The sequence below is a fragment of the Scophthalmus maximus genome, chromosome 16 (genome assembly GCF_022379125.1).
Source record: "Scophthalmus maximus strain ysfricsl-2021 chromosome 16, ASM2237912v1, whole genome shotgun sequence".
Taxonomy (NCBI): domain Eukaryota; kingdom Metazoa; phylum Chordata; class Actinopteri; order Pleuronectiformes; family Scophthalmidae; genus Scophthalmus; species Scophthalmus maximus.
In genome coordinates this window covers 18,832,611-18,859,612 of record NC_061530.1, presented here as the reverse complement: position 1 = coordinate 18,859,612, position 27,002 = coordinate 18,832,611, and the positions used below count along the sequence as shown (strand labels likewise).

General features: G+C 45.6%; 1 protein-coding gene across 7 annotated transcripts in view; it reads left to right on the top strand.

Annotated features, from left to right (window-relative positions):
• thrab (thyroid hormone receptor alpha b) overlaps nt 1-25,996 on the top strand; it is a 182,023-nt gene extending 156,027 nt beyond the window's left edge. For all 7 annotated transcript variants that reach the window (XM_035612379.2, XM_035612378.2, XM_035612380.2 and 4 more), the window contains 7 exons: nt 1,992-2,053; nt 5,202-5,302; nt 6,234-6,381; nt 6,807-7,012; nt 14,230-14,376; nt 16,776-17,034; nt 17,956-25,996. In XM_035612379.2, coding sequence (XP_035468272.1) covers nt 1,992-2,053; nt 5,202-5,302; nt 6,234-6,381; nt 6,807-7,012; nt 14,230-14,376; nt 16,776-17,034; nt 17,956-18,206 — 1,174 coding nt within the window. In that variant the 3' untranslated portion in view covers nt 18,207-25,996. The remainder of the gene's footprint in view (nt 1-1,991; nt 2,054-5,201; nt 5,303-6,233; nt 6,382-6,806; nt 7,013-14,229; nt 14,377-16,775; nt 17,035-17,955) is intronic.
• The last annotated feature ends 1,006 nt before the right edge of the window (nt 25,997-27,002 follow it).

Genomic DNA, 27,002 nt, shown 5'->3' with positions numbered 1-27,002 from the left:
GAGACGAAATATCCGACTTCTAAAAGACGCCTACATCCCAGCTGCACAGGGACATTGTGTCCGTGAGTTCGAACCACAGATGAGTCACGTACGCGACTGCCTGCGAGATACAGCAGACACAACAATCATGAGGCCGTTGAAGCGCTTAATCCAATGTGCCGCGCAGCCGTCGGGACGTATATGAAAAGGGCAAAGGGAACCGCAACGGAGAGCGAGACAATGGCGGTGATTAAAGACGATGATAAAAATGTGAAGAGGCGTTTGCAGTTTGGCATTTAGGCTCAATTACAGCAGCACTCGAGTTTTAAGCAGCAGTTATGTCGTCGTGATTCAAACGCGGGAGAATAAAAAAACAAGATGAAGAAACCTTTGGGTCATGTCAAGGACTGAACGTGTGCAGTGACATATCCATTTTTAAAAAAGAAGTCAATTTACTTATAATCTCCTCATAAATCATAGACACAAGGAAAAATAATATGTTTTAATAAACTCAGTTACTTGACTAGGGCCAAAGTTCTGCTCAAGATCTTTGTCAGGATGTTTCTTTACAAGGTGACGTCATGTGGAGCCAGAGTCTGTGCAGGAGTGTAGCCGTGGAGTCGAGGTCCCCGCCCATTCGCCCGCCCGACCAATGTCAGCTGTCAATCATGACGTCACTCCATATTTTTTTTAACTGAACATTTATCAGTGTGGTAAGAACAACCCAAAATGACAGGAACCATCTTTGACACAACATTTTACTTCACGTGTGCTTTGATTTTCTCGGAAATACTTTATTGATACATATAAATATATGTTGGACAAAATCTCAAGTGCTAAAATTATTCTCAAAGTGCTTTATGACCTGTACAACGTGCAGCACGACTCCCCTCCGCCTCATGGCTCTTCAGGAGGAGGCCTCCTCCCTCCAGATAATAGCACACACTGTACTTTAGTACGACTCCATCGCCGAGCCACTGTACGAGCGCCGGCCTGCGTGTTGCATCTCCACAGAGCGAGACCTTGTTTTATTAATGGAGCTAATGGAGTCGCGTTCCCGTTCCCTCTCCAGGAGCCGGCGTTCAAGGGTGTGGGAGGAGAGAGGGAGAGAGGGAGAGAGGGAGAGAGCCGCCGGCTATCGGGAGCGTCTGAGAGCAGAGAGCCGGACTCTCGGGATTCTAAACACATCCAACACTGACACGGAGCAACTCATTTCAGAAACATCCCACAAACACACACACACACACACTCGCTCCTCTACTTAAGTCTCTCCCTCCTCCATCTCTGCGCTTTCATAATTCCCTTCGGAGCAGCCACTTCCCATCTGTGTGTGTGTGTGTGTGTGTGTGTGTGTGTGTGTGTGTGTGTGTGTGTGTGTGTGTGTGTGTGTGTGTGTGTGTGTGTGTGTGTGTGTGTGTGTGTGTGTGTGTGTGTGTGTGTGTGTGTGTGTGTGTGTGTGTGTGTGTGTGTGTGTGCGTGCGTGCGTGCGTGCGTGCGTGCGTGCGTGCGTGCGTGCGTGTGCGCAGCTGAGTGCACAGACTTGTTGCATGTTGCGATTGATTCATATCATAGGGGCGGTCCTCAGTGTCATTGTAGGGTCCTCCTGCCTCAATAATCACACTTGTTCTGGGACTTTTATTTGTGTTCCCCACAAGTTTTTGGACTCAGTTTGTGACCGTCGTCAGGAACGAGGCATTTCCTGCCGAATCGCAATTTGGCATTGTTGTGAGAAAAAGCTCCCGTCTCCTTTCACATGGTGTTGATGACAAAAACCTTTGGAGCTCCACGACTCCTCTGTTAGAAGTTAATGCGAAACATGCTCTCGTTGTTCCTTTGGGGTTTTTAAATTGAGCAGCAGATGCTTGGCTGGTAGAAGACAGCAGTGGTAGAGAACCTTAATGTGTTTTTCTCCTTTCCCAGGTTACCAGGCATCCAGAATACATTACAATGTGGTATATTCAATTATTTGTTTTGTACGCTGACTAATTTCTCTGTATGCTTCTCTCTCCCAGGTGGCTCAATGGCCCGAAAAGGAAGAGGAAGAACAGCCAATGTTCGGTGAAGAGTATGACTGGTGAGGAGCTGATGGATGTTGTTTTAATGGAGAGAGGGGCTCTGCCAATTGGCAGCGACTGTACACACAACGACAGACATCCACTGTCTCGAGTGTGAATGAAGTCTGAGTTCTCCCCGGTCTCTCTTCCGAATTTTCACTTTCCCTTTGTTTATGGAGGTTTGATATATTTTTTGGGGGGGGGAAGAAAAAAGCCGTCAGTCTCTCTCGCCGCTGACGCCGCGATTCACTCGCTGCCTCGTGTACGTTCCGCTTTAGATTCGTCACCTCCGAGAGAGAGAGAGAGAGTAAAACATCTCGACGTCTGTCATCAATGAACCAAAGGCTTCCCGCTCCTTGAGTGACGGCTCCAAAATTGCCCCCCGGCTGAAGGAAAGCGAGTGAAGAAGAGGGGAAGAGAGCGGACATTGACAGAGACGGGGGGCGGGAGGAGGACGCCGGCGTACAGGATGCTTGATTTGTCGTTTATTAAATACATCTCCCACGGCCCGTTTCCCTCGCAGCTCGTCGCCCTGCCTCCCTGGATCACTGCAGGAATCTTGTACCTTCTTATTCCTGCCACGGTCCATTTGATCCGGGGGAGAGTCGGACAATGTGTCCGCCTGAGGGGGCACGGCGGTCTGAGATTGAATCGCACACACTGTAATGATGTCAGCGTTTTCCTCCACCTCAGACGCACCGAGACTCAGTGTTTGTCAGCGTTTGAACTCGTGGGGCATCGGATGCGTCGGCATTGACGTAGAACCGTGAAAAATATTGATATTGTGTTAATAACGCACACATGGTGGTTTCGTGTAAATAACCAGTGCCTCTTAAATCAGCGAGGCATTGGAAGAGGAGTAAAGAATATTCCTGTCGTGACACAGTAAGCATCTGGTTCAAGAGGCAACGTGGTCGATTTTAGATCTGATCATTATTGGAGCTTCTCGTGCTAAGCTCAACGCCTCTCTCTCTCTCTCTCTCTCTCTCTCTCTCTCTCTCTCTCTCTCTCTCTCTCTCTCTCTCTCTCTCTCTCTCTCTCTCTCTCTCTCTCTCTCTCTCTCACTTTGAATCAGGACTGAAAGTTTAATTTACAAAATGTGCTAAACGTGATGAGACGTGGCCAGGGAGCTGCAGCAGTATTGATTTTGGGCTTGGCTTCCAAACGCAGCCGCAGCAGACTGGCCCGAGGATCCGGTTGCTGCTTCTGCTTTGCCCGGCCAACACACTGACGCTTTCCCTATAGGATCCTTCTCTGACGTCCTATTATCTTTCATGCCCCCTGTGTCTCTCCTCCGCCTCCATTTGGTGCTTTTTAAATATTATTTTTATTATTTATTTATTTATTTTTATTTTATTTTTTTTTCATCTTCTGGCCTCAATTTGCCTTTTTTTAAGGATGGAGGCTCATGCTGAAGTCTGTCTAAGTGTTTTTCACCAACAGTAAAAAACTCAAGAGCGCTATTGATAGATCGACGTGTAGATGGATAGTTTATTGATCCCGACACTGACACTGCCGGTCACAGCTCTCACCACGCCTCAGTACACACACACACACACACACAAACATGTATATCATGACAGCGTCACACGTATGTCCGTGATGCAAACATCTGCGTGCGTGTGTGTGTGTGTGCGTGTGCGTGTGCGTGTGCGTGTGTGTGTCTTATGTATTTATTTGGGACTCGGCTGAACCGTCTCCTCCCGCTCCCGTGGCCATATATCGTAGGAGATGGTTGGAAATCTGCTATTTCCTGTGTGTCTGTGCTCACGCCCTCGGCCTCGCAGGCAATATGGAAAAAGAACATACTGTCCTACTCCCAAGTTACAACAGAGGGAGGGAGAATATTAGACGCAGAGGGAGCAATCCAGATACAGGAACACAAGCCACACTGATCAGAGGACTGTGTGTGTGTGTGTGTACATATATATATATATATATATTTATAATGTCATCCAGTCATAATTCAAAATAAATGCCAGACATGGGCCAAAGTTTTTACAGACACTGCTTATGTAATTATCCCTCTACAGCACAGAAAAACATTCAATACTCAGATTTAGCCGGTTCGGTTTTAGTTGATCTATAAAAAGACTAATTAGAAAGGGGTTGGATGTCGTGACGTTCGTCTGTTGGCAGCGAGGAGCCACGTCAGATCTCCGTGACCTTGCGGCGCTGAGGCTCGCTTGTGTTTACATTTAGGATCGACAGCTCTGCCGTTGAAAGGCGGCGCGGAGAAGCGAGGGGCCTCCGTGTTTTACAACGGTCCCCGTGGGTGTGGCAGGCTTTTACAAGATGCGTGGTAAAGAAGCTCTGGGCCCTTTGCTAACGCGTGGCCCTGTAGAATCTGCTCGTAAAAAGTTCTGTTTAAATTTAGTGATGCTCACCAGAAACAAATTATTATGTGTATCTTTGAAGGCCCTTAGATGTGTTGGATGTCTTTACTTTCTCATAAAACATTAAAGTATAGTTTCGCCTCCTAAACCGAAAGCTGAAAAATTCAAATAAGGGTGGAAGAAAAAGAAAAAAAAGCTAAAAATTACAAGGCGATAAAGTCAGAAACGTGCTGTGATGACCCGTTCGTCCACCACAACCTGCTCCGTATGCAGACTGTCGCACTCTGGACTACCTCGCCCGACTTCCTACAGGCGCTCTGCCAGAAAAGCTTTCACGCAAGAAGGCCTTGAAGGCAGAGCCCTCTCCCCGTGTGCTCGCGACGCAGACGAGCCTTTCTCACATCAGACGTCCCCGCACATTTTAGGAAGCTTTCGTTGGTTCGCCAAGAAAAGTAGATCTAATCATGCGGGACACCGGAGACTGGCCAGAGATTGTTTTTTTTTGTACATCACTTGGAAAAGCCAGCTCATGATTTAAGCTTTTTAATATGTTTTTCATTAAAACAGTGGGGGGGAGGGGGACGTTACCGGGAAGTTTTCCATAGTTTGGGTTTAATCGCTATTAAAATGGTTTTGTCTCCGGAGTTCGGTGCAGTAATGAAACCTGAAGTTCTGAAGTCGTAGCGTGAAAGCGATATGATTCTATTGTTGTGTAATAGTATGACGGGCACAGGAGAGCTTGTCTAGAACATATATATATATATATATATATATATATATATATATAAAAATTACTAATCTTTGTTTTTGCTCCTGTCTGTCTCTACATCAGGGTACATCCCCAGCTACCTCGAAAAGGATGAGCCATGTGTGGTGTGTGGCGACAAGGCCACAGGTTACCACTACCGCTGCATTACATGCGAGGGCTGCAAGGTACAAACAACCACACAGAATGTCATATATATAAATAAATATATATATAAAAATGCGTGCGAGCGTCTGCCACAAAACCCGATGTGAACCCTCGGAGGTCAGATGCTTCTACTACACACACACACACACACACACACACACACACACACACACACACACACACACACACACACACACACTGTAACCGTCACTTCAAAGCGAACACACAAATACCTTCACACATGCTCACACCAGGATCACAGACTCACTGTGTGCAGCGGCAAGAAGATGATATATGAAAATATTTGCATATAAAACCTGTCAGTCTGTCACGTCTGCTCCTCGCTGTCGCTCACACGCGTGTGATCCGTCTGCTTCTGTTCCTCTTGTTTGTTCATCAGCGACAGGATATCTCAAGCTCCACTTACAGGATATGAGATTAAAACGTATACAATAGTGTATTTGATGTGTTGACGATTGATGGAGCATATTTATTCTGTGCAGTTTGAACGCACAGGTATCGGCACTCGATATTGAGGCTTATTTCCATGAATATATCTTTATTTCTCACAATGGCTTGTTTGTCTCATCACCCACATTTCTGCTTTCTCGTTAATTATAACATTTGTTCGCAATTGAACAAATTGACGCCGATTTGGAGGGAAGTCAGGCACATGACAAATTCGATTAAATTCTAAATTAAAGATTTTTTTTTTCCTAATTACACAGAGGTTAGGCAGTAATGGATGTTAAACCACTCGCTGCCTTTCAAACTGTAATAAGCGACGACAATGCGGTTGTTAATTCCTTCTGTTCTGTCTCTTCCCTTTGTCCTAATCCCTCTGTCGCTCACTCGTCTTGACCTTTCACCCTCCGTCTTCTACTCATCTCACCCGTAAACGTCTCTGCTCTGCCTGTATTCACCCCCCCCCCCCCCCCCCCCCCCCCGCAGGGTTTCTTCCGAAGGACCATTCAAAAGAACCTCCACCCCAGCTACTCCTGCAAGTACGACTGCTGCTGCATCATCGACAAGATCACCCGCAACCAGTGTCAACTCTGCCGCTTCAAGAAATGCATCGCAGTGGGCATGGCCATGGACTGTGAGTGCTCCACACTTTTATATACGACACAGGCCGATGAGCTCTCACACACACACGCACACACACCCACACACACACAAAGAGGGAGGGAGAGGAATGTGGCACAAAGGGAACGAACGTTAACGCGCCTTCAGGCAAAAGGTGTGATTTGAAGTCTCGCTTTTTCTGTGAGGTATTTAAAGTGGCACCCTTCGTATTGTGTTTGGAAAATGCTGAGCTCTTAGACCAACAATAGGAAGAAGCGACAGAGCAGTAATGTAGCGGAGAGAAAAGATGTGGGGTCTTTATATATAAATGATATAGAAGCTACGACTTCAGGCAACATGAAAACTAATCGCAGCCCTTTCCTGTCGCTTTCTCTTCCTCTCGCTGCGGCTCTCGGCCCTCCTCCCCCTCCCCCTCCCCCTTCCTCCGTCTCCGCCCAGTGGTGCTGGACGACTCCAAGCGGGTCGCCAAGCGCCGCCTGATCGAGGAGAACAGGGAGCGACGCAAGAAGGAGGAAATAGTGAAAACCCTCCAGAACCGTCCAGAGCCCACCGGGTCCGAGTGGGAGCTGATCCGCCTGGTGACGGAGGCCCACCGGCACACCAACGCTCAGGGCGCCCAGTGGAAGCAGAAGCGCAAATTCCTGGTAAGGCGACGCGAGAGGTCGACAGACATCCTGAATCTCTCTCCCTCTCGGCATTTCATCAATACAATCGACTAATTTATATAAAACTATCCACAATATCACAATAATAGCTGGAGATAAAACATTGTTGTATCAGTGTCACTAGTTTCCATTAGTCTTTTTAGGTGAAGCGCTGTTTTCTATTCTTTTTGAGTCGGGAAACTGCAGCGATCAGATGCAGCACGATAACATGGCAGCTGCATCACAACGGACGTCAGATGGTGAGACGTTGTGAACCAGCCCACAGTTTAGACAGATTACTAGAATCCAAAGCACATTCGTGTGGAGGTGAAAGAAGTGGAGAATTGCAGTAATTTGTAAAGACAGTTACCGTTCGGCTTCATTTTCTCTTCCACCTGCCTTTGGTTTGTTTAAAATGTCGTCTGCTTGTGATTCTTACCATCATTTCCACATGACAGCAATTCATTCAACGAGCGCAGTGTTTAATATCCGATAGAAACAATTGTCCAAACGACCAAAAAAAGGTCATTACCCTGTTTATTCTTGATAAAAATACAACGACGTGCTAACATACGTCCCTGTGACGTGAAGTTTCTCCTGAGAGCGGCGGTGAAAATATATTCAGACTCTCAGAAGTTTCTTTCTGGGTTAAAAAAAAAATAAAAAATAGAGAAAACTTCAACTTCCACACGAACGACTTCACACTGTAAACTGCTGCTTTAGTGTCTGTGTTTTCAACCACATCAGAACCAACCAGCAGGACAATATGGATTATGTTCTCACACAAACACGCACGCTCAAGTCAGAAAATGATAGGGCTTCATTTTTTTATACGAGTCTCTTTCCTTCACATGACTCACTGTCACAGTAGCTCCTTATGACTCCATCGCTCTGTTTTCCCCGCTGACTGTTTCTCTCGCCCTTCTTTTTTTCCCCCTCCACAGTTCTCTGTCTTGCGTTTTGCGGGGTTTATTCATCCTAATCCTTCTGGGCTCTTAACCAGACCTAATTCCCTTCATAGTTTTCATTCACAGCCCAAGTCTTTCCTTTTTCTGCTTTAATCTCTTTCCCGTCTTCACTTCTGTGTTTCCTCTCTCTCTCTCTCTCTCTCTCTCTCTCTCTCTCTCTCTCTCTCTGTTCCCCAGTGTCTACCCTTACTTTCCCCTCTGTTTCGCCCGTCTGTTTTTCTGTGAGCTCCCTGCTTATCTCAGCCAAGGCAAATCCTCAGTCATGAGCGCACATCTGCAAGTTGGCAGGGATGTTGGCAGGCAGAGTGTCTCTCTCCCTCTCTCCCCCTCATGCGAACTGTCCTCCTGCTGCGTTAGTGCTCGGATGTATCCAGAGCAGCCCTGTCAGGGTGTCGCTGCCCAGTATCAGCCTTCCCCTGTCCCCACACAGACACAGACACCGACCTCATGTTTGGGATTATCCGATTTTCTTGCAGAGTGTTAAGGTGATTATTAAAAAAAACTTCTGAGCAGCACCGGACCGAAGCCCACGGCCGAAATCGAGGAACTTTTAGATTTGACGTGGCAGTTGGACGACAGAAACGAGGGGTGCTCATATGAAAAGGGGTTTAAAAGCACTTGTGTGGTGAGGTAGTCGCTAGGCAACAGGCAGGTCGTGGCCGGGTGTGATGGGAAGCCGGGCCATGCTGGGGGATTGCGTAGGTGAGGAGGTGTACAGCACAGAGGGAGATATGTTAGAATGTATTTAAAGATAAAAGAAGCACGTGAAACGATGGTTGAGTTTGTTTTGTGCGGTCCTCACTTCTTCATGAATCAGGTCTTAGGTGTAGGATAAAGTCTGAGAGTCAGTAGGTTAAGTTTAGTATCAGAACGTAGGTGTTTATGAACCTAAACCTTGTGAAATCAGCCACGTTACTGTGAAATACTTTACCGCTGAGCTTGGTTCATAGTTCAAAAGTTTAACAGTTCTAATTCACACAGGCTCCGCCCTCTAATGGGGCTTTTACTCAAGTCAAGTTCATTTATTTTTTTTGGCACTTAATCACGACAGAAGTTATCTCGGGGCACTTTTCATATCGAGCAGGTCGAGACCGTAAACTCTTTATATTATTACTTACAGAGACAACAATTCCCACCGAGAGCGAGCACTTGTAATGCAAATGGTGGAGGTGGTTTCCAGTCATTGAGGCTCTGAAGGCAGAAAACAACAAGAGGATTAAGGAAAGAGAGAGAGAGAGAGCGACACAGGGCCCAATAAGAAAAAACCCTGCAGCCAGTAAACTTTTTTTTAATTCTGGGGACAGTGGAGTGTGAGGTTTAAGGAGATCAGACAGGTATGAGGGCACAAGCCCTGTTTATGATTCTGTACATGTCATTAAAAGAACCTCAGAGTCTGATCTGACCTGGATCGAGAGTCAGTGACGGGAGTGTGGTCCGATTTTCTGGATTTAGTTTAAAATTCTCGTTGCAGCATTTGCAAACATTTGAAGACAGAAAACTAAATATTTCAATAATAAATTCTCGACGAAACAAAGGTGTGAATTAGGATTTCAGCATCTGTCATGGACAGAAAAGAATGGATGTTAGCGATGTTACGTAGTTGAACAAGACGATCTTGGTGACGTCTTTATTATGCTGATCGAAGAGGAGGGTAGAATCACACACACACATAAAGGAAAACAAATTTTACATGTGAATTGAAAGCAAGAAATGTCGAGGCCCCTCAGCATCCTCTAATTTTATATGAGACAAGTCGACAGCCTTTTTAGGCACAAACAGCAGAGTATCGTCGGCGTAGCCTAGTGAAAATTAGGTCCATGGCTGCAAAATAGATTGGCGAAGACGTGTGATATAAACAGAGAAAAGCAGATTAGCAGTTTATATGTTATAGGATGCGCTGTTCTTTCAAATAAGAAAGACTAAATCCAGGAGTGGACCCAAGAGTCCACAGTGATCTATTGTATTGAAAAGCTCCAGCGAGGGAAGCGAAGGGCTCCCGAGGCTGGATCCACTGAACCCTGAATATCTGAAATTACATGCTAAGCCCACCAGGATGAGCCGATTCACCCCGGTGGGGATCGGTGCCGTAAAGCGGCAGCGGTGACACTGATCGTCTCTCGCACGGCGCTTGAGGTCACAAATGTTGACTACATGCTGATGGAGCTCTTTATCAGGTCAAACCGACGACTGCCGTCTTTTAGAGGAGAGAAGCGGCAGGTTAAATCCCAACACGGCTAACAGCCAGTGTGCTGCTGGTACGTGTACATCAGGCTTATATAATATATATTAAATTATTACCACCAGCAGACTGTAAATTGACGAGTGAGTCCTAAATAAAGAATCATAGTAATCGATGAGTACCAAGAAGATGGATACAGATAACTAGGGTGATATACACAAGATGCAAAGATCTTCCCCCACACGTGGATACAAATGCATCAATGAAATCATCTGTTCAATTCATAATTTACACCAACTCATAACGTGGTAGGATTCCAAAGCGGCCACTTTCTTTGAGGTTGGAATTAAAGAAAACATAAAGATATCACAGTTCAATAGTTAGATAAGATAGTTGTTAAAGATGGATAGAGACCTCACCCCTTTGGTTGATGCCTCGTTCACACCAAGCCAATTTTTGCGAGTTTGGCCGCAGGATCGTTTGTTTCCGCACGTGAGTAACGCAAATAAACACAACCTGCAAATATTCGCCCGCTCACCCTCAGAAGCAGACTGAATCCAATAAAGATGCTGTGTCATGTTTTTGGAGCCAAGATCAACAAGCCCAGCTCATACGGGAGGGGAAGGCAAAAAAATATATTTTTAATGTATATATATATATTTTAATGTAAAAGAGGCTCCTCAGATGCCGAAAGAATCAATATCTTTAATAGTCCTCACTATCTTTTCTAGTAAAGGTCAATCCACACTTTGCCCTCTAAGTCTTTTAATGTAGTTCTCCAGGCCGAGTGAAGCATGAACCCAAAACTGGCAGCGTTTCAAATCACACAAATCTCCTTTTCACGAGGTCACGAACTTATGAACTTCGTCTACAAGTTGTTTCTCCGTCGGTCTCAAGCAAAATCCCAACACACGGCTCAGCCGGCGGGCTTACAGTGTTCTGCTCCACTATCAACACACTGAATTACACTCAAACGGAACAATCAGAAACAGAAGCAAGTAGATTCAGTGCTCGGGAGAACGCAGACGTTCGCAGTTAGACGTTCAAAAGCATAAATTTTGAACCACATTCCGGCAGATCTGCACTCGGGAGACGAGCTGTTCTCTTTGGTGTGTTTGAACATATCATTACCAGAGCCGTGGACTTTAACTAATGAGTTATTAAAATTGATCAAGAACTCCATCAATCCCCTTGACATCCCTTTTAAAGTTTATATATACGTGATGGGACAGACTCACATTTTGATATTAGTATCACAGCTGCCGTGACGCAGTTTCCCCGCAGGACTGCTCAGCCATGTTTCCTGCTAAAAGAAAATGTAAAAGTAAAAAACACACAATGAGATTAACTTTATTGAGTTAGAACGTGACACGAGACGCTCGGGTTCACACAAGCGTGACGGGCGGGTCCATTTTGATCAGACAGATTAAAATGTACTTGCACCATAGATGGCCCCTTATTTCTCTTCCCCATGCAGCGCCGCTGGAACAAACTTTCCAGAACTAATCCATCCGATAAAAGGTCAACAGTTGAAGCTCGCCGCAGAACCGATGAGACTGCGGTGAAAAATCTGTTTTTCCCCTTTTTTCGTCTCTCGGCGCGCAGATTGCTGATTCCCCGAGTGTGCAATGCCTCATCATGTCAGAGTCCAAATACCTCGTGCCTCTTCCGGGACGATCCGCAGGATTTCTCTTTTCTTTTTTGTCCATATATGTGCCAGCCCGCTCAGCAGCAACAACCCTATTCCTCCTCTCCTGCTCCACAGGCGAGCGTTTCCCTCGCAGCTGACTGTGCAGTTCACAAACAAACAACCTCATCATGAATCCACCAGGAAGTACATGTGGAGAACATTGACGAATAAATACTCATTTTTATTATTACCTTTGTTTTAAAACCAGAAATAAGTTTGATTATGAAAGTTAGCTGCAGCCCATAATTCATCCAAAGTGTTGTTTGGTTTCTTGCAATTTCAAAAAAAATCTATACTTTCTGCATAACATTCTTGCTATGCAGCCACTCGGATAGTTTTGCTTGTAATATCTGTCACTGAGATTTCTGCCGCCACGCGACGACATCGGAGTGACGCGAATTTAAAAATGACATTTCATCAAATCAAACGGCAACATCTGTTTCCAGGATCAGTGTCACCGTGAATGTGCACTGTGGACGGTTGTGCTGAAGAAGACAAAGAGCTCTGTGAGTTCTTTCAGAGTAACTGGAAAAGGAGAGGTTACTGTTGGTTGATTTATTTATTTATTTATTTATTCATTCTAAAATGCCATTTGTCAGCTCCGTCAGCGCCTTCGTCACGGTGGGGTCAAGACAGAAATCCTGGATAAATAAAACCAGAACTATCTTCTTGGCCGGATGCCACGCGAGGTCAAGTGAGAGAAAAGAATGTGTTCAAGACATTTTCATTCATTGTCATCTGACGCAGAGCTTCACTTTGTCCTGCAGTTTGTTCCGAAGCTTCCCCGCTGCTGCTGCTTCTTCTACTTTATAACCTCTGGAATGGAAAATGCCCCTGACCGCCACCAGCGACCACCGATGCTTTGTTTTGGCTCTCGTACAACCAGAGTTGCGGTCCCTCCATTCATTATTGCTTATATCGTTATTTAAAATCTTCCATAATTGCTCCGCTCTGGGGATTAGTTTTTCCTCATCATCCCAATTCCTTTTCCTTCTGCGTTACGATTGTCAGTTTTCTTGTGCGAGGTGATTATTCCTTTGCTATTATTCTTTTCCAAGCCCAGTCTGAACAAACGACTGCGGCCTTGACACGTGCTTTATTCAGCTGAGGCCTGAAACTCTTTATTTTTCTTAGTCACGGCCTCGATTCGAACGACGCCGTAAAACATATTTATTTGCTTATTCGTGGTTCCAGACTGCAGTCGTCCACTAAGTAAGCATTATCTGTCTGGTGACATGTCCCATTCCTTTTAACACGGCGCAATCTGTCGTCTTTATATGATCAATTGGTTTTAATTTGTCTCCCAAGGCAAGTGGGCGCTCGGTAAACGGGAGCAGAGAGGCCATAAACTCATTTAAAGCTCTCGATGTTTCCTCCACTTTATTTTCCTCTAAGTCCCACACCGCTCTTATCGATTCTTCTCTAATCTCGTTTTATTCTCTTATGCTCTTCAATTCGAAGGACTAATGTACTCTGTTGTTGTAACTTTGTTCCTGTCTTTAATCTACTCGAGCTCAAATACACTGGTTTCAAGTTTTTATTGAAATGTAATTCCAGGAACAACCTGCAATGGTACGAATGTAAATGTTAAACCAACCAAGGACAAACTGAAAAATCATGGTAATTTTTCAGGGATTAAACAACTGTAAAATCTTTTGTAAAAAGTCCAACTTCTATTATTAGGACAATAACAGTCTATAGAAGTCTACTTCTCACTTGATTTATTACGGTGGATTACGTCTGGTTGCAAAAAAAAACAACAAGGCGCCGGTCGGGATACGAAAGTCGAGGCTGCTCGCAAACCAACGTGCGCCTGTTGCCAGCTTGCATCCTGGATGTTGTCGTTGTTGTTTCACATAGCGAAGGGGATGAAGTGGAAGGGGAATATAATGCTCATCAAACACGCGTCCGATGAAGGTCGACCTGCAACATACATCGCATGAGTCCGACTACTTGGGGACTATTTTCAGTCGTGGATTGATACACATTTGGTGCACTGTTGAGTATTTTTGGCAGTAAGATGCAGAGTGTGTGTGTGTGTGTGTGTGTGTGTGTGTGTGTGTGTGTGTGTGTGTGTGTGTGTGTGTGTGTGTGTGTGTGTGTGTGTGTGTGTGTGTGTGTGTGTGTGTGTGTGTGTGTGTGTGTGTGTGTGTGTGTGTGTGTGTGTGTGTGAGTGAGACTTGACACTGTTCAGCGTCTCCCAGTGCAACTGTGTGGTTAATTAAGGAGCTCTCTTGGCTCATGAGGCTGAGGGATTTAAGATGTATCAGCCTTTGGCTGCAAAGACAAACACTTTCCTGTTCCCCCTTTGCACGTCTCTCATTTGATTCTCGGCCGCGCTCTAATCAGCCTCCCCTTGTTTTTTTCCCCCCTCGTGTAGCCAGACAAAATTGGCCAGTCCCCGGTTGCCCCCACGTCAGACGGAGACAAGGTGGACCTGGAGGCCTTCAGCGAGTTCACCAAGATCATCACTCCTGCCATCACCCGCGTCGTCGACTTTGCCAAAAAACTGCCCATGTTCTCTGAGGTGAGTGGTGGAGCAGCGGGGGCCGGGGGGGGGGGGGGTCTGTCGGAGTGTAAAGAACTACAACACACAGGCTTTATTGAGCGAATGTGCGATTGAGTCGGTCAATTTAGAATTAGTAGAATTAGTCGCTTATGCTGTTTGAGAAAGACCAAGTTATGACAGGTACTTACCACTTAACGGTAAACCATAGAAAGAACACACAAATGCATTGTGGGTGTTGACAATCGAACTGCTGCTCCTGTTTGCGCCGCCTTCACCAGCAACATGTAATTATGTCTCTTGTCCCCCGCTGCTCGTAATGAGAGCGTGTGTGATTGGAAAATTATCAGGGAAGCTGATTTATTGTCTTGGGCACTGCTACAGTGTGTGTGTGTGTGTGCGTGTGTGTGTGTGTGGGGGGGGGGGGTTGGGTGTGTGGGGGGTGGGTGGGGGTTGGGTGGGTGGTTACATGAGCGGAAAAGTTATAGCTGTAATCCGTTGCTGTGTTTGAGAATATTAATCACAGATACTTTTGAAAAGTAGATGTCCTCCGCATATTTTAAAGTAAAAATTAATTGTTATAATGTTATTCACAAAAAATGGTACAATTATGATGGATGCTTCTATTCAAATCAGTCTGTAAACCATAATAAATTCCTCCTGTTGCTTATTAATCCTAAAAGATCGAAAGAAATTCAACAGGAGGCGATAAGGAGCGTTAGTATTCCACACACCGAGAAAGATAATCAGTCACCCTGTTTTAATGTTATCTTTTATTCAAACTGTAATAAATTACATTATGAAAGAAGCAGTTTTAATCTGATGACGGAGGTGGAGGGAGAGAACTTGTAACACGCAAGCGTGTTCACGCCGCCGCAGAGAATTGCTGATAAGAATGCGCAGAAACAAAGGTGGCGACTTAAAAAATTAATCTGTTGCCTTCCCACAAATTGATGCAGAATTAATTGCATGATAAGCGTTTACTTTGAACGTTGCCCCCCCCCCCCCGGTACGAATTATTAGACAAATAAAGCCAATGAATGCCAATTAATCTGCTCCGTAGTCGAGAGCGGCGGAATAAGAAACAGGCTCGCGTTGAGGTGAGATTTAATTCAGCACGCCAGAGTCTGTAGATTTAATCAAACAGGATTCAACCCAGAGATTCTAATATCCATGTAAATCAGAGTGTATTAGTCCTAAAGTGTGCTCATCAGAGTGTTCGCCTCCTTTCACCCCGTTCTCATGTTTCTCCTCATCCTTTCCTCTTTACCGCATCTTTACTTTCTGATTCCTCTGCGGCATCATTACCGAGTCCCTCTTCTAAAGATTCTGATTCATTACAAGTTGGATGGTTGAGGTCTGGGGAAAGAAGGCACCTCAGCTGAAGTCTAACCAATAAACACCAGCGGTCGGGTGATCAGTCAGGCAGGTTGTAATAAACTGGAAATCATAATCCCGGAAGGTTGGATGTCGAGAGACTTGTAATAACTGTGAATCTTGTATTCAAACTTTTCAATTTGACGTATCAGTCACTGAAAATGTCCTCTCTTTATTTTACTCTTCCATCTCGTGTTTAATGTGAAGTGTGTGTTTACGCTTCACAACACAATAAGAACTTCTGAACATCTGAACTTCCTGCAGCATTGAATGCAACACTTTAACGTTCCCAGATGGAATCTCATGGTTTCGGTGTCGACTAATGCGACGCATCCATCAAGTGAATCCTCGAGTAAAGTCAAACGTTCAACTTCTGGATGGATGAGAAGAATTTTTCTTTTTCTCTCTTCTTGATAGTTTTCACTCTGTCTTGTTTTTTTCTTTTTTGGCAACGTGATGTATGTGATGAATCTCATTTTAGATGTTTTTCTGGGGGGGGGGGGGGGGGGGGGGGGGGGGGGGGGGGGATTATTGTTTGCGTGCCAGATGTATGTTTTCTGTAAAAGTCCCAGGATGAAATAAATCATTCGGCACAAAATCAACCAGTATATTGAAAGATACAGATAAAACTTTTTTTTTTATAACTTATTGATTTTTTACACAATTGATTCAAATGAACAATTTGTCCCAGACGTATGCCGTCATAGACGCTGTTGCATTTGTTTTTACTTTTGCCCTATTTAAGCTTTAATTTGAGGTTATGATTCTTAAGAAAATTGCTGAACAAACAAAGTTATTTGTGAAATTACAACTATAAATATGACAAGAATGAAAAATTGATTAAATGTAGAATAATAACAGTTTTTTTATCCAGTTATTCCACAATAGTTCCCATCCCAATAAATAAGACAAAATTATAATTATATTAGTTGTTATTGAGGGGAAACATTTTCATTTTAGTGACGTCATCTGCCATAATTCCCTTCTCGTAAAGATCTGTTTTACAATCCCAGTCCACTAACAGTCCACTGTCTGTCCTCCAGCTGCCTTGTGAAGACCAGATCATCCTGTTGAAGGGCTGCTGCATGGAGATCATGTCCCTGCGAGCCGCCATGCGCTACGACCCCGAGAGCGAGACGCTGACGCTGAGCGGCGAGATGGCCGTGAAGCGGGAGCAGCTGAAGAACGGCGGGCTGGGCGTGGTGTCGGACGCCATCTTCGACCTGGGCAAGAGCCTGGCGCAGTTCAACCTGGACGACACGGAGGTGGCGCTGCTGCAGGCCGTGCTGCTCATGAGCTCAGGTGCTGATTAGTTACTGGAGACTTCACGACTTCAGCGTCTCGAGCCCTGATGTAATGTAAATGTAAATGTCCGTCTTCTTTGCCCTTGGAGACGCAATTTTTCCCGACGCTTAATATTCCTCGTCATTATCGGCTGCGACGCACGGAATATATATTGTAGCCGGCTGCGAATTGATATGTAATAACGGCCCGGAGATAAAAGCGCACACGTTACATATTCAGTGTGTGAAGGAGGAACATCTGAAGCTCGTCCTACACATTATTAAAAAAAAAAAAAAGCCTTAACTCTGAGACAGTTGAGTTAAAAAAAAAAAAAAAACACTGACGTGAGACTTTTAGGATTAAAGAAGAAAAATGTTTGGGGTTCTTCTTGGGGGCTGTTTTCTTTTTAATCTTAAAAATAAGGTTTATTTATTTTATCTGAATGAGAAAAAAAACATTTCTGAAGTCATAGCAGGGCAAAGTAACCACAACATTAATGTTTTGTGTCGAGTGCAAAGTTGCTGGTGACGTGTGACACGCGCGGCGTTTATCAGTACAAACAGTCTCGACAGCGCCGACGCACTAGAGGGAACGGAGCAGAGCAGCGGCCGGGAAAAAAACACAAACTGTTTTTTCATCTGTCGCATTTTATCAACCTCCTGGAAAATCACCAGCGTTTGTTGCAGAACCCGCCGTGTTGGCCGGCAGCGGCTGTGGAGTCAAATCCTGCATGTTGTGATGGTACAACTGTGTCTGCCTCCTGTGGCCAGTGAACGTGTTAATATGGATCTATTTTCTTTAAATAGATGTATCCTATAATTATGCTCTTGTGATAAAATGATGTATCTTTCCTCCTCTGCTCATCTGCCCATTCTCCATATGTGACCTTCCTTGTTCCTTCCCTTCCTCCTCCCGTCCCCTCCTCTCCCCCCATCGCAGACCGCTCGGGCCTCACCTGCATGGACAAGATCGAGAAGTGCCAGGAGACCTACCTGCTGGCGTTCGAGCACTACATCAACTACCGCAAGCACAACGTTCCCCACTTCTGGCCGAAGCTGCTGATGAAGGTGACGGACCTGCGGATGATCGGGGCGTGCCACGCCAGCCGCTTCCTTCACATGAAGGTGGAGTGTCCCAACGAACTCTTCCCTCCGCTCTTCCTGGAGGTCTTCGAGGACCAGGAGGTGTGACACACACACACAGATGCCACCCATGTAAAGGGAAGGAAGGAAGTTGGGCTAAAACAAAAAGAACGGCAGATGCGAAGGGCCATCGTTTTGTTTCTTTTAACAGGGGGAAGGATGGAGGCAGAGCCCCCCCCCTCTCGGCAGGAATCTGCGTTTCCTCCGACATCACATTTACACGATATGTGATTTTTTTTAAAACAACAATAACATAAGCAACACACCAGCAAACAGGAGAATCGAGCAAACAAAAAGGATTTTGGTTTTTTTGATCGCCCTCTCCTCCACCTCTGTCCCCTCCTTCAGTCAACCCTGTTTTCAGATCCGTGTGGGGGCCCTTCTGTCTGAGCATGATGTCTTATCTAGCAAGAGTTGTAGCCATTTGCCAAGACACACACACACACACACACACACACACACACACACACAGCCTGTTCCACCTCAGTTCCTCGGAGCAGCGCTCTTCACAGGGGCGTCTGTTTCTCGTTTTTTTTCATAGCGGTCATAGTCGTACACGTCTCGAACGCGCTGTGTCTCCGGCGTCGCCGCTGGCCAGCACTTCTCAGTATTATTTATGATTACGTTTTAAGGCAGTAAATCAAGACAATATGTTCATCAGTGACATATTATCACTCACACAAAAGCAGGCGCGCACACACACACACACACACACACACACACACACACACAGTCAGCAAACACACTGCATCGGCCGTAGCGGAGCCGCCAGACCTCGTTTGTTCTCAATTCCTCAAACTCAATCTGAGCCGATACAGCTTCTCATTCTGTGAAGCGACAACTTTTTCTTCTTCTTCTTACATCCCACTGAAACCAACTGGTGCTATATTTATACAAGGCTACTCCAGTTTTATGAAATTGTGTCGGGGAAAAAAGGTGCAGACCGTAACTCCATATCTACCTTTTTTTTGTCATTGGACCGGCTCCTGTGACATATAGCACACACACACACACGAGCAGACTTGCCTAGTCACTGCCTGTGCTGCTTGTGCCCGCAGCCCAGCATCTTATGAATGACAATTAAGCCCTCAGCTCTCTCCAAGGAGTTACTGCATTGAGGAGAAGACGGAAAGGGAGGAGGAGGAAGAGCTGAGAGGTGGGAGGGAGGGAACAAGATGTAATAGCTGGACTGCAGATTCGGAGTCGGGGGTCAGAAATAAATCTCTCCCAGCCTCCAGCCTCCGAAGAGGTTTGGGATAGCAGCAACCAGCAGCAGGACAGCAAAAGCTCATCTTATACACAGAGACACACACACACACACACGTACATAAAGAAAACAGACAACATCACCTCAGAGTAACGTGAATGCCTCATTTTACTGTATGCACTGCGTGGCAGTGTCGATATACAGCCCCAACCTGCAGGGTTTCTACAGAGTCCCCTCCTCACGGACTCAGCTCAGCGTGGCCCCTCCAGGCTTCCATACACGTTTGCCTTTTTTCTTTTTGGTATGTTCTGGTTTTTTAGTTTGGTTTTTCAAACCATGGGCGTCACTGAGAGCAGGCGAATGCCAAGAAGGCTACCATTTACCTCAATGTGGACTACGCCCCCTCCTCCACCCCCAGGCTGGGGCAGCGGTACTGCCCCTGTGGTTTCAGGCACTACCTCACCTCTGTGGACACGGGGTGGCTGCCCTCAGCCTCACACAGACACAACCCATTCTTTTGTTTTTTGTGGTGTGTAGGTGCACACTTGTAGTCACGGAAAGACAAAAACACTCACCGCACACACACACACACACACACACACACACACACACACACACACACACACACACACACACATCCTCATGGCTATCACTTGGTTTTGAAATGAAAAACCACTGAAGACAGGAGGGCCGGCCACCCCCCCCCCTCCCCCCCTCACCCTGCGAGCTTCGACCGCCCTCTGGGGGGAATGGTACCCATTTGTCTTTTTTGTTATATGGGACCAAGTGTCAGCGTGTTTTGGAGATTTGGATTTACATATTTCTGTCAAAACAGAAGGAGCGTGTGGATGTGCAGCCCAGCTGACGAGGAGGATCGATCGCAGACTGACTGAACAGAACCAGTGGTGGCCACGTCCGTCTGCGACACGGCGATCTTCCAAATTACGCGTATGATTGCTGCCATTGGATCACGACGAATATTAAAGATAAACTGTCTCTTTCACGCATGGACAGTGCATTGGACAATGAAGCCTCCTCAGACCGCTCTTTTAGTCTCGTGCACTTTACCGATGCTCACGACGAAAAACAAAAGCAGTAATATCTTGTGACTAACGTCCGTGGCAGATGTCCTAGTGTATTAGCCAAACGACCATTGGAGAATGTTGATTCGATTAATTACAAAAAAAAAGCCTGCTCTGTTCATTCCAATTCTGGGGCCAAGCCAAATCTGACTGGGTTTACCACTCGTGCGAGAAGACGACGAGAGAGAAAGGAGAGACTTTGAGTAAAATCTATGTCATATTCAATGCCAAGCAGTAGTTCGTGTACTGGGTGACGTGCAGCCCTCAGAAGTACCTCGGCAGAGGAGCGTGTAGCAGGAATCCTGGGTAATCGTCGTCACGCGCGGCCCGAGCCGAAACTGCGTCAAACGTCCGGAGCGGCGCCGGTGGACGACGGAGCGAGGAGGCGAAGTCTGGTCCGACTCTCCGAAGAATCCCCCTCCTCGAGCGCCTCACCGCTTCCAGAGATCCCTCGCCCGCCCCCTCTTCCCCCGACCTCGCCCCCTCACTCGAGCCCCGTGATAGTGGGGGGCCTCTTTCTGGAGCCTAGCTCAGACTGAACTACGGCCCCCACCCTCATTACAGCCCCAACACAGCCAGGCTGGTGGGAGCTTTTGCACTACTGCAGCAGTCCTCCTCCCTTTTAAAGTTTTAAATATTGTCCCTTGGTTTATTACACATTAGCCCCCCCCCCTCCTGACCTGCTCTGTGTAACAGAGGCTGGCAGTCGCAGTGGGCTCAGTCCCAAACCTGTCTTGTTGTCAGTATTAGACCAACAGCACATGACCCTCGCCCCTCACGCCGCCATGGACGGAGAGACGTCCCTGTGTAGACGAGTAGGGAGGGCTGTGTAGCACTTATTCATTTTCCTATTGTCCTTCCTATAGCAAAATGCAAATTTGGAGCCCTACTTCCAAAAGCCTCCTCTTTTATCCTGATCCCCTTCCCCTCCTCTTCCCTAATCACCCCATCCATCCTAACCCACCCAACCCCAGGTTGGGTCGTCCCTAGTTTGGCCCAGAATCATTGACACCAAATTGGGATCCAGGCCTCTCCCTTGTGAGACAAGGCTGGCCATCACCGCCCGTCAGAGTGGCGCCAACGAATGAATGTGAACGGCAAAGCAGCGGCGACGGGGGATACGGGCGACTTGAGCGCGAGAATGTGAGGATGCGAGAGAAAAAGAAGGGAGCGTCGGCGACCCTCGCTGCCATCGGTGACATGGGGGAGAGACGGGGGGGGGGGGGGGGTGTGGCCGGCTGCAGAGACGATGTTAACGAACACTCGGAACAAAGGGGGGGGGGGACGGCGATTGTGGAATATGTACGACCTCCCCTTCGGTTCCACAGCCGACCCACGTGAGCCCGCTCCCATGCCGGCTGACAACGCCAAACCCCCCCCCCCAGCTCCATCAAAAAGGATAACCTCCAACTTTCACGTGGCGAGGATCAGGAAGAGATCCATCCCAGCGATGCAGGTTTGGAATTCCAACACGTCTTTGTAAAAGAACTGAAAAACGGAAACAGTGCCATCCGTTTCCTTCTGGCGAGCTGACCGGTATGTGTGTGTGACCGACGGGGTTCTAATGCTGCTTTACATTCTGAATCTGATTTAGATAAAGAAAGAAAAGAAAAAATATATGAAATGATTATAAATCCGTGAGGCAGAATGAAAAGAGATGACTTTAAAAAAAAAGAGACTCCTGAATAAAATGATTGGAGATTTTTTTCATTTTTATCATTTTCTTATTTTCTTTTTCTGTTGGTTTTTGGACACTTAAACTGCTCTGTGTAAAAGAGGAAAAAAAGAAAACAGCTGTCGTCACTTTTTGACCATGCGTGCAGTGTAACATAGGAAATATTTCACTTCTTTTTCACATCTATAGTTTGTGTTGATAAGCCAACTGATCTGTTTGTCTGTGCGTCTGTCCAGTTGTCCGTCCCCTCTTATCAGGAGGAATTTACAACCAACAAAAACAGGAATTTCTTTTTTTATATGTTTGTTCTTTTTATGATATACAACTTTGGAGGAAAAAAAAAACAAACATGAAAAAAATAATGCAACAGAGAAACTGAAAATACAAAAAAAAAAAAAAAAAACACCAAACACAATCTTGTCATACCTCACAACACAAAACTCAAAGGAACTTGGGAGGGGTCATATTTTACAGGCACATGTGAAAGTTCAGCGATGCATATATAGATCTAAAAAAAAAATGTATATGTCAAGGTAATATGTGCTTGTGTGTACGCATCAGTAAAAGTTACAAAAGGAGCGTTTCCCTCGCGCCCTGGCGCCTCTTTCTCTCATCGATTTGGTTCTCAGATGACGGGAGCTGCGGCGCGAACTTAGCGGACGTCTGCTAACGCGAGCGCGTCTCCAGCCAGGCGACACACAGTCTACAGACGGCAAGCCTCAAATGTGAATGGCCCAGAGCCCGAGGGGAACTCTGACTCTTTGTAATGCCTGAGTGTTTTATGGTATTGAATGTAGCTGACAGGAGGGGGCTGGACCTGAGCCCGGCACCCACAACCTAACTTCCACACACCAGCAGAAAGAATAGTGGTGTCACACAACCAACAAAACTGAGAATATATATATATATATGTATATATGTATGTGTATATATATATATATATATATATATATATATATATATATGTTGCCCATCTGCAAGGTGCAATACTATGTTATGTATTTTTGTATGTTTTCTGTTTTGTTTTTTATTTTCATTTCATTTTACATTTTTAATTTTTTTTGGGCCATAACCAAGGATGTAAATACAAAAAACTCAAGACAGAAACACTCGAGATTTTATTGCAGAGTAGATTCTAAGCCGCCTCATTCAACCGTACGAGATGGACAAAAGCAAAGTAATGTGTGTAAATGTGTTCTTACGTTTGTATGTGTGCACTCCCTCACGTGCATGCAGATCCATATTCAGAAGTGCTCCGTGATATTAATCATAAACCCTGTGCCTCCTCTTGTTTGCAGAGAGATATTTGTATCCCTCGTGTTCTCACAACATGACACGCCAGACATGAACGCCTGTGTGTGTGTGTGTGTGGGTGTGGGTGTGTGTGTGTGTGTTCGCTGATGTCCTTCCAAACTATACATGTGAGTGTCGCCGGCAGCCACGGAGGCTAAAGGTCAGGAGGGCAAGGAGGGTTAATTAGGTGGGAGGCGGAAAAGGGAGATATGAAGAAAACCCGAGCAAGTTGTATTCTTATTCATTTATTTGACATGAATGTGAGCTAACCTGGCTGCTGCGCACTCACATTATAGTTGAAAATTGGATTGGATTTCGCCCCATCTGTCCTGGCGCCCGTGGCCTCTCACGAGCTGGCCTCCAAATCTCACAAGCTCAACTCGTTCACATAAAGCAGTGTTGATGACCCGGACACATTTACAACTGGGTCAATTTGTACAAAGCCCCGTTTACACTCGTCTTTTTAACTTCTCCGTTGGCCAGATTGTAAATCAGGATCATACCACTCCAGCCCAGAAGGGGGTGCTAATGCGCCTGAAGCTGGATTAGAACTAGTCAAAATGTCAAAAGAAGAATAACCATAATAGACGTACGGTAGTCAACAGGTCCGTAGAGTGAAGCCAAAATGCAGAAGTGCCTGAAACCTGTATTCTCTCAAATGACCAGCAGAGGGCGACTCCACTGCTCTATGAGAAAATGACTTTGACTCTGACGCCACTGAACATTTTCCTGAGGAGATCATCTCTCGTTCAATCTCTAGGTTGAAGTCCTCTTCAGTAGAGTACGATGGTCATTTTGTAAAGCACGGTCTCAGTCAGGCCCCGCCCCCCACTCCAAATGTGGTCACCTCTGGTTTTTAAAAAACCAAGATGGCGTCCGGGTGCTTCTATGTGGCTAGAATCCGTCTTCTCGGTCGCAGTGACGTCTAACAGGAAAAAGGACCTGAAGTGTAAACGGGGCTTTGAACAGTTTGGTTTTCAACGCTCACAGGTTTCAGCAGTTGAAAGTTATTTTCTCCCATAACTCAAAGGGTTTCTCCCAGATTTCGAGGCGGACTTCGTGGGCTCTTTAAACTCATCCCTCCATATTTAAATATGTGAGGATCCTGGTTTATTCTCGCATGTTGACACATTGGACCAGGAAGGAGAATGTCTGTGATGGTTGTTGTTGTTTTTTTGGTTTTGTTTTCTGGTTTCATGCTTGTGTTCGCTCCCCTCCATGCCAAAAGTAGTTTGTGAAAACCTGCAAGTAGCAAGATGTCTATGCAATTCCCCTCCCACTCCCTCCAAAAACACCACAACAACGAGCCAGGTTTTTGTGTTTTTTTTGCTCATGAAATCAAATTCGGCTTGGAATTCCAGAGGAATCTTTGCTTGACCTAATGACCCTTGCTACTTTGTGTGGGCGGGGGTCCTGACCGCGCCCGGGGCGAGCTGGCCCCAGAGCCCAGCCCACCGGCTGGTCCTCGGGGTCCCTATCTTTTTACCGTAGCCCCGGTCCCGGAGAACGAGTCAGAGGGGAACTGGGGGATGTTGTGGAGAACAAGGATTCTATGAGATGTGCTGTTTTTTGTAAACTGCTCAGAAAGTGGTGTGCGTGTGTGTGTGTGTGTGTTCGTTTGTATTTGTGTGTTGTTGAGAGGTTTGGGTTCTACTCGCGTCCAGCCTGGATGCAATGCTCTCACCGCTGGGTGGGTTGAACGCCCAAGATTTAGTCAAGCCCCTGAAATTCAATCCCTCTGCAATATGTGTGTGAAGCTTTAATCTTTCTGTCCTGCGACCAAGTTAATGTTAACGGTGGCGGTCGATGTTCGTCAGTGGGATGAACAGTACGTAGCATGAGCAAGTTTGCTTAAACCCATTTACCTCTGCTTCCTAAACGTGAGGGGAGGATTTGAGCCGAATTGCAATCAAACAAATCTTTCCAAAAAATGTGAAAAAATAAATGAAATAATAATCAGCCCACTGGAGAAGAACATCTACAACCTGACCATCACTTGTACTTGAGCACCTAACTAAAAAGCACTTTGAATGGCCCCAAACCAACAAATCCCACGACACGTGGAAGAATCTTTGGTAATAATTGCGACAAGATAAAATAAAATCAATAAATTGCAACCAAACCAGCCTTTTGCGCCGTTTAACGTTTTTTTAAATCAGTTTAGCCCGAGAATAGTTGCAGCGTTTAAGCAGCGACGGTTAAATGACCAATTATAAAGTTTACGTTTATTTCTTAATGAAGTGCAATAAGGGAGTGAGTGAACCTTTGTAGCATATCTCTCGTCTCATCGGATTTTTATACATTTGTGGGGAAATAATAATGATAATAATAATAATAATCTCATTATTGCTTTTAAAAAACGTGCCCACCCGTGAGAGCATTGAATAGACCCACTCCGCACGCACGCGCACACACACACGCACACACACACACACACACACACACACACACACACACACACACACACACACACACACACAAACGCAGACCACATTTTGTGACTGGGTAAAGGAAGCTATTGAAGGATTCTCTCAGGTAAAAGAACATTTTCTAATAAATGATGATGAACCTTAGATGAAAACACATTGTTAGCGCATCTTTTTCTTCCCCACGTCTCCTCAGTTCACAATCAGCAATGTACCTTTTTTTTTGTTTTGTTTTGTCTGTGATGTGTTCGAGTCCTGCATCAGCGTCGGGAACATTAAGTGTCGACCTCCAGGTGTCACATAATTTGGACCCTTGTCCATAAAAGAATTATGCCCTCATTGCTTTCTTGACCCTAAATGAAAACAACATTTCTTCTTTTGTGTGTGTGTGTGTGTGGGTGTGTGTGTGTGTGGGTGTGTGGGTGTGTGGGGGTGTGTGGGTGTGGGGGTGTGTGGGTGTGTGGGTGGGTGTGTGTGTGTGTGTGTGTGGGTGTGTGTGTGGGTGTGTGGGTGGGTGTGTGGGTGTGTGGGTGTGTGGGTGGGTGTGTGGCTTTAGCGCTGCGCTGTATGGAAGCTCATTCCCCGCAGGAAAAGAGAGAAAGAATAAATATATATAATAAAAAGCATTCATGGTAAATCAAAGATGATGAGACACTTCGTCAGTATTTTGATTTTGTGTCAGAATAAGGAAAAAGGAAGTTTTGTCTTATTACCTCATAATTTTCAAATTCTGACTCACAATCTCATGATTATATTTTCAATATTTCTCACTTAGAAAGTCACATTGTCATGATCATGAAAATAGAATAATTAGAATTTTTAAATCCCAAAACTGACTTGCAGCCTCGTAAATCTGATTTACCATGACTATATTTATTTTGTCATCTCGTATATTATGTCAAAAACACGACTTAATGACTAATTTGATTGACATCTCTAACGTGACTATTTTTCTTTTATCCCGGTTGGATATGTGCTGCCGTACCACGGTGGTTAGTACAGATGTCCAGATGTTGCATGTGATTGTAAATAAATCACATCCTGACGTTTCTCATCAACATGCGCCACGAGTGTACAAAAATATAAATTCAGTCCTCGCTGTCGGTAAGAGCCGAGTCTCGGCACTTTGCTCCCATTGGGGGTGAAGTGCCAGAAGCAACA